Below are 10169 nucleotides of genomic sequence, written 5' to 3' on the forward strand. Positions count from 1 at the left end.
TAACACAAAAAATCTGATGTGGAGAACAAACTAAGACCAAATTGTTTTGTGTCTCAGAGCAGACAAAGGACACTTCTATCATGGTGGAGGAGGGGGGGGAGGGGGTTAGAAAACCTGGGGTGAAATACTCTTACAAACACTGTCACACACTCCTGGAGCACTTGCTTTCAGTTGACCCAGTCCAATCTGAACCAGAAGTGCCAGCTCTGAGGTAATCAACAAGCGTCTTGTTTGTTTGTCAGCGACCTGGGTCTGGGGGAAAGTTATTGGTAGGCCTCTGGCAGTGGACTCACCCCCCCCCCCTCCCTCTCTCCCCCCCCCCCCCCCCTCTCTCTATGTCCCCCCCCCCTCTCTCTATGTCCCCCCCCCCCCCCCCTCTCTCTCTCTCTCTCTCTCTCTGTCTCTCTCACGCACGCACACACACACACACACCGAGCAGCAGTAGTGGTGGAGGACAGAGAGGGGAGCAGCTGTTTGACAGAACTCAGTCACACAGACACACACACCACCAGTCAGCAATCTCTCTCCCCACTCACCTCTTCTGCAAAGTCAGGTCAGCTAATACAAAAACAAGGCAACTAGAGACCCCCCCCCCCCCCCATCCCCCGCCTCACAGCGCAGTCTCTAGCGGTGGAGTAACAGTCAGAGGTGGAGGGGAAGAGGAGGGGGTGGGACAGGCCTAGATGTAGTCGTCGTCCACGGGCTCCCCCCTGACATCGCAGTAGTGGATGAAGACCACCACCACCCTCTGGAAGACCCCGCGCCGCGCCTGCCGCCGCTCCGAGATCTCCTCCCCGATGGTCTCCATGCAGATGTCGGCCGACAGCTGGCCCTTCCTGCGGGGGGCGTAGATGGTGGCTGGGGGGAGGGGAGGGAGGCGTGTCACGTGGATGTGTGGCGAGGGGAAAAGGATGAGGGGTTTACACGGGAGGGGTGCGTTCCTCTGTCTACTAAGGTAGGTGTGCGTGTGTGTGTGTGTGTGTGTGGGAAGGCGCAGCTGGGTGACTCACTGCTCTCATCATCCTCAAAGTCGTAGCGGGCGTAGCTGTTGGGGTCTGCTGTCCTCAGGGTCCTCAGCCAGGGGAAGTCTGTAATCATGGAGTAGGGAGCTCCGTCGACCACGCCTGTTAACGGACACACACGCACGCACACGCACGCCATCAGAAACGCCAACAAGCTGCCACAGAGAAGCGCCGTCCAGTATCATCGGATCTCCTGCAGGACAGGAAGAGCATGCCATGATGTCGGAGGTCACTTCCTGTCTCACCCTCCAGAGTGTAGATGTCCCGGCCCCACGGATAGCTGGGATGCTTCCTCACGTCCTCCTCCGTCCTCGTCGCCTCGGGAAACAACTCGTACTTGATCAGCTCCCTGGCGGACATACACACACAGGCTGTCAGTGTTTAGATATGTGCGAGTGTGTATGTTGTTACACGGACACAGGAAGTCAGAAAGGAAGTATGACTGCTCCAGAGACGGGAGCAATGACTCCGGCCAACAAGCTGTCTACGCTTGAAGCTGAGCAGGAAACCAGCACCACCTGCTGGCTGGAGTTGGAATAACAGGACTCACACCGTGTGTGTGTGTGTGTGTGTACACATGTCTTCCTGGTGGACGGTCTGAGAGTCTGTTTCTCTACATGCGCGTCTGTTGATCTTACTGGCTGATGTTGGCAATGGTGTCCATCCAGCTTCGTATGCGGACCTTGTTGCGTACGTTGGGGGGGTTGCTGAACTCGTGGACCAGGGCGATGTGGTAGGGGTAGGGCCCCCGGAACAGCTGTCTCTCCAGGGCTAGGGAGTCGATCTGGGACACAGGACGCACAAGCCACACACGCACGACACATTCAACCATACACACAAAACAAAAATGCTCATCGTTTAAGAGTTGTATCCTTTTTTCCGGTTACTTCTCTTTTAGGGATATGTAAATACGATCTGGTATGGGAAGGTGACTTCTCATGACTGACTTCCTGCCTCGGGCGCGGGTGGATGACATCATCCCGACTGACCTGCTGCATGGGGCGCATGTAGATGATGCGGTTCCTCTCCGGGGGCATGCGTAGGATCTGATCCAGGACCTGCTCCATGTCCAGCTTCTTACACTGGGCAAAGTCCAGGCGGTTGACGATGGGTGCGCTGTCCACACGCAGGTGCTTTAGGACCCTGCAGCGTGTAGCTGGGGGGGGGGAGGTAGAGTACACACACACACACACTCTGAGCATGGTCCACAGGGGCAGCTCTCAGGAGAGTGGAGAGACTCCCACTTTAAACACACCGCTATGCAAGCCTATGTGATGGTGTTTTTTTGAAGTGCAGAGCCGGCGTTAAAAAAGATGACGGTGTGCGTGTGTTACGATGGCCGGTGTCAGGGCGGAGCAGACCTACCATGGACAAACATCATCTTGGGGCAGTCCTTCAGCACCAGGTCCGTGATGCCACAGTTGGTGAGGGTGATGCCAACCAAGTTCTTAGACTTCAGACTCAGCACCTGGGGAGACACACACACACGATCAGGGTCTAGCAAAACTTGGTCAGGACTATGCCTGTATAGTGTGTGTGTGTGTGTGTACCTGCACGTGGTCGTCCTCAGTGACAGGGTCCGAGGTGCTGGTGGATTTGTCGGCTGTTCGTTTCCTCTTCACCGTGACCCTGGGCCTGGCTCTGGACAGATCTAAACAACAAACAAACCCATCAACCAACACCGTTCAACATCAACATAACCACCACACATGGTCACACAACAGACGACGTGAGTTACATTATCATCATCAGTAGTATTACAGAACCTTCCAGAGTTTATTCGGACGGAGTGTCTCACCAGCCTCTGCCTCCAGGGGGACTGAGGAGAGTCGGCTCCGAGCTCGGGTGAGTGGCCTCCTGGGGAAGCCGTCTCGGGGGCCCCTATCCTGGGCAGACTCTTCTCCCCTGGCCCCCCTGGAGCCTGGAGCTTCTGTGCCCTCTCTCAGCCCCCCTGCCACGCTCCCTCCTCTGGCTGGACTGCCCCCTGCTGCCTCCTCCGCTGGATCCAGCCAACCTGGGTTCCTGGTTGGGACCCTTTCCCCCTCTGCTGCCCCAGGAGAGGCTGAAGGGTCTGGGGGGCAAGGCTGGCCTCTAGTCCTTGCCCCTGGGGCGGGGCTGTAGCGAACCCTGCTGCAGTAGCAACCCGCCCTCACGCTCCTCTCCTCCTCCACCGCCCCTCCTCTCCTAGGCCCCGCCCCTTCCCTCCTAGGCTCTGCCCCTCCCCTCTGCCCCTCCCCTCCCTCTGCCCCTCCCCTCCCAGGCCCCTCCTCTCCCCTCTCTGGCCCCGCCCCTCCTCTCCCAGGCCCCTCCCCTCCTCGGTCCTCCTGATTGGCTGAGTCCTCTCTCCAGCGTATGGAACACACACATCCTCCTGTGGTGGAGCCGGCCCCCCCAGCCTCTCCTGCTCCAGAGCCACCACCTCCAGACCGAGTGGCTCCAGACCCCCCAGAGGCAGCTCCGGACCCCCCGGCGGTGCTCCAGGTGGCCCCCCCGGCGGAGGTCCCCGTTGCCCCCCTGTCCCCCAGCTCAGTGGCTGCTTTCATGTCAGCCTTGATCTGGTCACTGGTCACCTGACAGCCCTTCTCACAGCTGGGCTCCTGGAGGGCGAGACCTCGCCTGCGCAGGGGGGTCTTCCCTTTACCTACACACACACACACACACACACACACACTTAGATGGCCGAGGCTATACACACACACAGATACCACATAACAAGAACCCACACTGAAACAACACACGCACACACATTGGTACGTACCGCACACACAAGCCATGCTGTAGACACTACCTGTCACTTCATCTGCTCGGCAACACTCACTGCTGGGGGGGGCTGGGGGGTCCTGGCCAATAGCAGTGCCTGTCCTGCACGTGGGTGTGGCCTTTGGTGTGGGCGTGGCTGCCTCAGTAGCCCCTCCCCCACTGTAGGGGTGCTGGGGACAGGGAATGGGAGTGGGACAGGAAGCAGACTGTGGCCTATTAGCCGGCTCCTCCTCCTCGCTATCAGAGTCTGACATCACCACAGGGGGCTTCTTCAGAACACTCTGGACCCCACTGGGACCTGGGGCAGAGAGACCAGAGGACAGAGAGAGATGAAAAGACAGGGGCGAGGAAGAAAGGCCAGAGAAGAAAAGACGGTGAGAAAGGACAGCGAGCGCGGGGAATACGCCTGGACGCGATTTCAAAAGGGCCGTCCCCTTCACAAACCAGTGGGAGTTGGGTGTGTCAGTCTGACGTCGTGTGCCGCTACCTGCTTGCTCCTCGTCCGGCTGAGGGTCCGGGGGCTGGCTGGGCCCAGGGGCCTCCACCCTCACCACCACCACCTCCTCCGCTCGCACTGCCCTCGCCTCCATCTCCACAGCCTCTTCCCCGGCCCCACGGAGAGGCCTGGCCTCAGGCTGCAGGTCCTCCTGGCCCAGGCCCTCCATCCCATCCAGCCCGTTCACCTCGGCCAGCTCTGCAGCAACACAGTGGCAACACACAGATTTGAACTGTGTTGTAATAGCCTCCTAACCCCGTTAGCAACCTTGCTTTAACCAGCGGTTCATTCTTATGAGCAGCTGCTATATGTTAGGCCTGTTCTCAGCGGCTGGTAGGATGTTCTAAGCCGAGCAGCCTACCTTCCGCGGGGTGCTGCTGTCGGGGAGGAGGAGGGGCCTCCTGGTTGTGAGGAGGGGGGGGCGGGGGGGGCAGGTTTGCCTCGTTGTTGTTGTTCTGGTGGTGGTTGTTGTTGTTGTTGTTGTCGTTGTCATTGTTGGAGTTCTGGTTGCTGACCAGCGCAGAGGAGACCCCGATGCCGGTCCCAGCGCTCAGACCCACGCGGGCACATCCCTGAGGAACACACACACACACACACACACAGCGCTACTCATGTCTGAGCTTCTAATACCCCCTTTCCACCAACGTGAACCAGGAGCTAGTTGGGAGCTGGTGCTAGAGCCGGTTTAATTTGCGAGCCTTCTAAAGAACCGGTTTGCTTTTCCACGGGCTAGAGAGCCACTACAGAGCCAGGTCTTGCGTCACTGTGTCCGTCTCATCTGTCCCGCGGCAGCGCCAAACACAAACGGATCCACAAGGATCCTTGCGAGAACGGTCTTGCAAGACCCAGAGGATGGAGAACAAATTGAGACGCCGGTTTTCTTGGCTATCGCGCAATACTCTGGATTTGCAGCAGTATGACAACACTGGCACTATCAGCAAAACGTTTTAGAAACGTTTGCTGTATAGTGTTTGTGTATTACATTTGTGTTAAATATGGGCTCATACTTCTATAAGTTTTATAACTTCCATAAGTTCTAAACAAACTCAAAATGTGCTACTTAATAAACACTTTCCCTGATTCGGAGCTGGTGCTTTGGGTGTCGAAAGAGAAAGAACGGATTTGAAAGTAGGCTCCGACTCCGAACCAGCACTCAAACTGCCTTGGTGGAAAAGGGGTATAATCTGCTGGGGTTAAAATGCTCTCAGTCATGTGTGAGGTGTGACCAGGCTGGTGATTGTGTATTCCGGGTCAATCCTACCTTAGGTGGTTCTCTGAACATCTGGTCCAGGGAGATGAACTCCAGGCTGGGCAGCAGCTCGATGAACTGGCTGAACGACTCCAGCTTGATGGCATGGCAACGTACCAGAGTCAGGTCCACTAGCCTGCTCCACCGAGAGTGGTCTATAGAGGAACCACATACACACACACACACACAGTTACTGGGGTTTGTCTGTTTGGGTGTGTTGCTGGTGTGTGAGTGTGTGTTCCAGTATTGTATACCTGTGATCCATGTGTGGGGGTTGTGCAGGTGGGGGCAGTTGTAGATGACCAGATATTTGATGGAGGAGAAAACCTCGTTGACAGCCTTCATGCCGATGTCTGTGATGATGCCCGGGTTCTCAATCACGTCAGCCAGGCCGTACTTCACCAGCTCAGAGTGACTCATCTTACCTGAAACACACACACAGCCAATTAGTTTCTCATTTAACCTCTATGTCTTATGCATGTACCAATTCTCCAGTGCCCTGTCCTGTCAGAGGGAAAATAAAGAAGATACAGAGAGGGAGAGAGACGGGAGGGGCAGAGAGAGAAAGGCAGAGACAGAGAGGGAGAGACAGAGAGGGAGCGACAGAGACGGAGAGACAGAGAGACGGAGAGAGAGAGAGAGAGAGAGAGAGAGAGAGAGAGAGAGAGAGAGAGAGAGAGGCAGTCAGGAAGGCTTACACTGCAGCAGGAACTCGTCAACGTAGCCAAGGTGCAGCGTCTCGAACTGGGGAAACTCCAGCTCTGCCATCTTCAGGGCAGAGAAGACGCCATCTTTGGTTAGGGAAGGCTGGATACGCACTTCATGTAGCCTGGAGAAAAAAGACACAATCAGCTCAGGCTTTGCATCCACTGCACTTTTCATTCGCTCCTTCATTCGGTACTAAAGGTTGAAGGGCGCTTGCAGAAAAATTAGGAATTGCCCGTCTTTTGACAGAGCTTTTTTGTGGTCAGAGATACCTCTAGTTGTGATTATGATTTGGTAGTTCGCGGGGACCTTACCTGCGTGCAGCAGTGATGATGAGGTAGCCCAGGTCTACTTCTAGTGCGTTCTTACAGGCACCAAATACAATAGTGTGCAAATTACGAAATCCTCCTGGAACACAGAGATATGCAGATGTAAGGGGACTAGCTGATAAGCAAAAGACTCACACAATACAACACACACAGACAGATAACCCCCACACACACACACAAGTAACACACACAGACAGACAGAACACACACACACCCCTCCGTACCTGACCTCCAGGAGTCCTCCACCACATGCTGTATCAGCCCCCCTAGGAAGGGGACTCTCACCAGCTCCAGCTGCTCCAGGTTACGGGCCGAGGCCAGTCCCGTTACCAGGGGAACGTACTTCAGGGAGTTAGTTGGTCCGGCGCAGTTCCTCATCACAAATGTCCTGAGGCTCACGCACAGGAAGTCCTTAAAAGGCTGGGGTTTCGTAAGACGCACCCACTTCAGGTAAAGGTGTCTGAGCATGGACACACAGGGGATTTCGGGAACGTTTACCCCTGGGGGAGAGGAGATGGGGGTTCAGGACATGAACATATACAACTCCCAGTACCTAGACCCAGAGTACCACCAGCCCTAGACCCAAAGCACTGACCTTAAAACCAACCACTTAACTTGGAACCAACCAAACCCCTAGAACACATGTGTCAAACTCCGGTCCTCGAGTGCCGCTGTCCTGCATGTTTTAGATGTTTCCCTGCTCGAACACACCTGATTCAATTAAATGGGTTGTTATAACGACCATTCATTAGAATCAGGTGAGCTGGATAAGGGAAACATCTAAAAAACATGCAGGACAGCGGCCCTCGAGGACCGGAGTTTGACACCCCTGCCCTAGAACCTTCCGCTATCTGTAAAATCAATCCTTTAGTCCACAGCTGAAAGGAAGTTGGAGCAGTGTACTTACCGACAAGGTGCAGGGTTTGGATCTTGGCTGCAATGGGGATGGTAAGCTTGTTCTCGGGGGGGATGGGGAAGGCTCCGTTGCGGTTTCGGAACTTTCCCAGGATGTGCACCTGGGGCATGTAGTTCCAAATGGCTTCCACCAACTCTAGGTGAGATGTCTCCACACCCTGGAGATAGGTGAGGGGGAACGTCAGGTCTATACACACGCAACGACGGCTCATCTGAACACACGCGCACGCACACACACACAGGACGCACCAGAAGGTTAGGACAGGCCTGAAGGGCCTCAAGGACGCCAGGAATACTGAATGCCTCGTAACCTCTGACCCTGCGGCGCTCCAGGTAACGAGGGTGCAGCCCATAAAGCTGCTCCAGGTCAGGCATCTTCTTCAGCAGCAACAGGAAGCTGGAGTCTGTGAAACCTGACATGCACAGCGGACACCAAGTCATGCCTATGTAGCATTAAAGAGTACTAGTGGTAGCACTCGTAGCTAGTGGCCACCGGAGAGCAACAACACTAGGCATTAGCTGAGGGATGCTCGTTCACTGCCACAGCAGAAAGGGCGTCAGCAGTGTGACAACCAGGAGCCTACCTGAGGGCATGTACTCCCACCAGCGGCTGGCACACAGGTCCACCACCTTGACCACCCTGAGGTAGAGAGTCACCGCCTCCCTCAACTTCCTGGACAGGCACTCCATGCACATTATGTCTTGCATGGGCAGGTACCTGTATGACAAGGTATCGGGTTATCCATCTCTCTATTGGGGGGGGGGGGGTATAGGGTTATAAATACTTACAATGGGAAATGTATAGTTATAAGGGGACAGCTATGGGATTTGTAGCTTTATGGTTAGGGAGGGGGAATGAAGACAAACGGGGAGAGAGGGAGGCAGAGCAGCGCAAGTTTCTCCAAAGCACTAAGGCTAAGGCCAATACCAACCTGAATATGTGGCAGAGGACCTCGTGTGACAGCTCGTTGATGTAGTCTTTAGGCTCCTCCAGCCTGGGGGGGTCTGCCTGGCCGCCCCCAGCCAACTGGGTCCTGCTGGTCTTCCTCCGGGGGGCCATCATGGCCAGGGCGGGGGGCAGCAGGTCCACCCACACCCAGGGAAGGCTACTCTCTCTCTGCCTCCCTCAGCCCAGCAGCCCCTACTCAGGCATGTACCCTGACCTGCAGTCACACTCGCTTTGTACCAACAAGCCTATGAGAATGGAAAAGAGACATGGGTTCAGTTTTTGCACAGTCACTCAATGGTAAGATAGAGGAAAGAGATGACAAAACAAAATAAAGGGATGTAACTCTTGATATAGGCAACTAGGTTTAGACCTAGCAGTTGTTAACGTGGATAGTGATGACATTTACCATATCTCGGAACTTTCAGACGCAATAGTGACACACGACGATAACAGCACAGCAGCGTGGCATGTCATCAATACTTTAGTTAGCTACTGTATTTATATTTGGAAACGTTTTCAAATGGAACTGAAATATATATGACGCTAGCTAATGGGCAAGTCAAATATCATCTTGTCATGTCTCTTCAACATGTCGGTTTGCTGTGGCGCATAATAACTATTGATACATATAAAAGAGACCCCGCTAGCTCAGGCTAGCCAACCTAGCTAGCTAGGGCTAATGTTAGCATGGTATTGTTACTATGGCTTGGTTAATGATGATGCAGCTACTAGATGGATAGGCTATGTCCCTTGAAACCCTGACCTAGACAACATTACAACTGGGTGGTCAGATTGTTACAGCTACCATAATTTAAAGCCAGAGACCTAATTATAATAAAACACTACTAGACAGAAACAAACGAGCAGCTTAGACAAAGACATTAAATATGTGCATGCAAAGTAATGAGAATGCAGGCACGAACACAAACATTAGCTAACGTTAGCTTTCTATTAACTGCTAGCCAGTTAGCTAGCTAGTAGTTAGGGTTGGCAAACAACACATCGTACCGTGTTAGCGAGCTAGAGGGAAGCTAGGACCAACATGCACCTTGGGTACTAGGTTAACAACATCACCTTTTGTGCTATTGACAGTTCATGAAGATAGGGGCGAAGTAGAGTCGTTCCAGCAGAACTCCAATGTAGGAGCTGGAACACAATGAAGTTCACTTTCTTCTTTAAAACGTCCAAGCGGTCAAATCTTGTAGCAGGCAAGCAAGTATGTATGCTACAGAATGCCTTGCCGTCAACAGCTAGAGCTAGCAAGCTAACGTAGCAGTGCTGTTAGCTCCCCGTCCCGACACTACAGTAATGAAGTTACAAGCTAACGCCTTCTGTGGCAGCGTCGGGCTGTCTGATGCGCTTTATCGGTGATACTCTCTGAATCAGAACTGATTCAGGAACTGAGACCTGAAAGTCTCTTTCTCCAGCGAGAGGTATAAACAACTTAGATGTGAAAGATGATGAACTCGCACTTTGATGCTCTCTCTGATGTTCAGAACGACGTGATTCCGTCATCCTAGTAAGAGGAAGCCCGCCCCTTAGCTATCTCACGTTCTCTCTTGTTGGTGGGGGCAGGGCCGCAGGGCGATGGTCCTGGAATGGCAATAAGGTAGTGTGGATATAGAAAGGTACAAAATTAGAACTGTCCATAATATGTAATTAGGAGATATGTCTAAAAACCCTTTCTACCAACGCTAATTAAAAAGTAAAATTATCAGTCGAACAGTCAACGTTGCCAAAATAC

At 53.8% G+C, this 10169-nt stretch overlaps 1 protein-coding gene across 1 annotated transcript; it reads right to left on the bottom strand.

Annotated features, from left to right (window-relative positions):
• Positions 1–382: 382 nt before the first annotated feature.
• On the bottom strand, positions 383–9936 carry fbxo38 (F-box protein 38). The gene is made up of 22 exons (XM_084698454.1): positions 9500–9936; positions 8409–8670; positions 8061–8194; positions 7726–7889; positions 7469–7634; positions 6786–7061; positions 6547–6640; positions 6226–6356; positions 5782–5952; positions 5540–5682; positions 4640–4850; positions 4270–4476; positions 3781–4080; positions 3332–3663; positions 2821–3202; positions 2573–2673; positions 2388–2490; positions 2012–2178; positions 1661–1806; positions 1268–1371; positions 1011–1124; positions 383–858 (listed from the first exon to the last, which is right to left on the bottom strand). The coding sequence occupies exons 2-22, from the start codon at positions 8537–8539 to the stop codon at positions 680–682; spliced, it is 3756 nt and encodes a 1251-aa protein (XP_084554580.1). The 5' UTR covers positions 8540–8670; positions 9500–9936; the 3' UTR covers positions 383–679.
• Between the last annotated feature and the right edge of the window lie 233 nt (positions 9937–10169).

This window comes from Hypomesus nipponensis, chromosome 1 (assembly GCF_054491055.1).
Source record: "Hypomesus nipponensis isolate SF chromosome 1, ASM5449105v1, whole genome shotgun sequence".
Classification (NCBI taxonomy): domain Eukaryota; kingdom Metazoa; phylum Chordata; class Actinopteri; order Osmeriformes; family Osmeridae; genus Hypomesus; species Hypomesus nipponensis.

Bases quoted from the DNA above. Each gene is read 5' to 3' on its own strand.
- fbxo38 (XM_084698454.1), bottom strand. From the start codon at position 8,539: ATGATGGCCCCCCGGAGGAAGACCAGCAGGACCCAGTTGGCTGGGGGC. The intron at 2,674-2,820 runs GTGAGACACTCC...TTTGTTGTTTAG, and splicing joins CCCCCTGGAGGCAGAGGCTG to ATCTGTCCAGAGCCAGGCCC. The intron at 2,491-2,572 runs GTACACACACAC...GTGTCTCCCCAG, and splicing joins CTGAGGACGACCACGTGCAG to GTGCTGAGTCTGAAGTCTAA.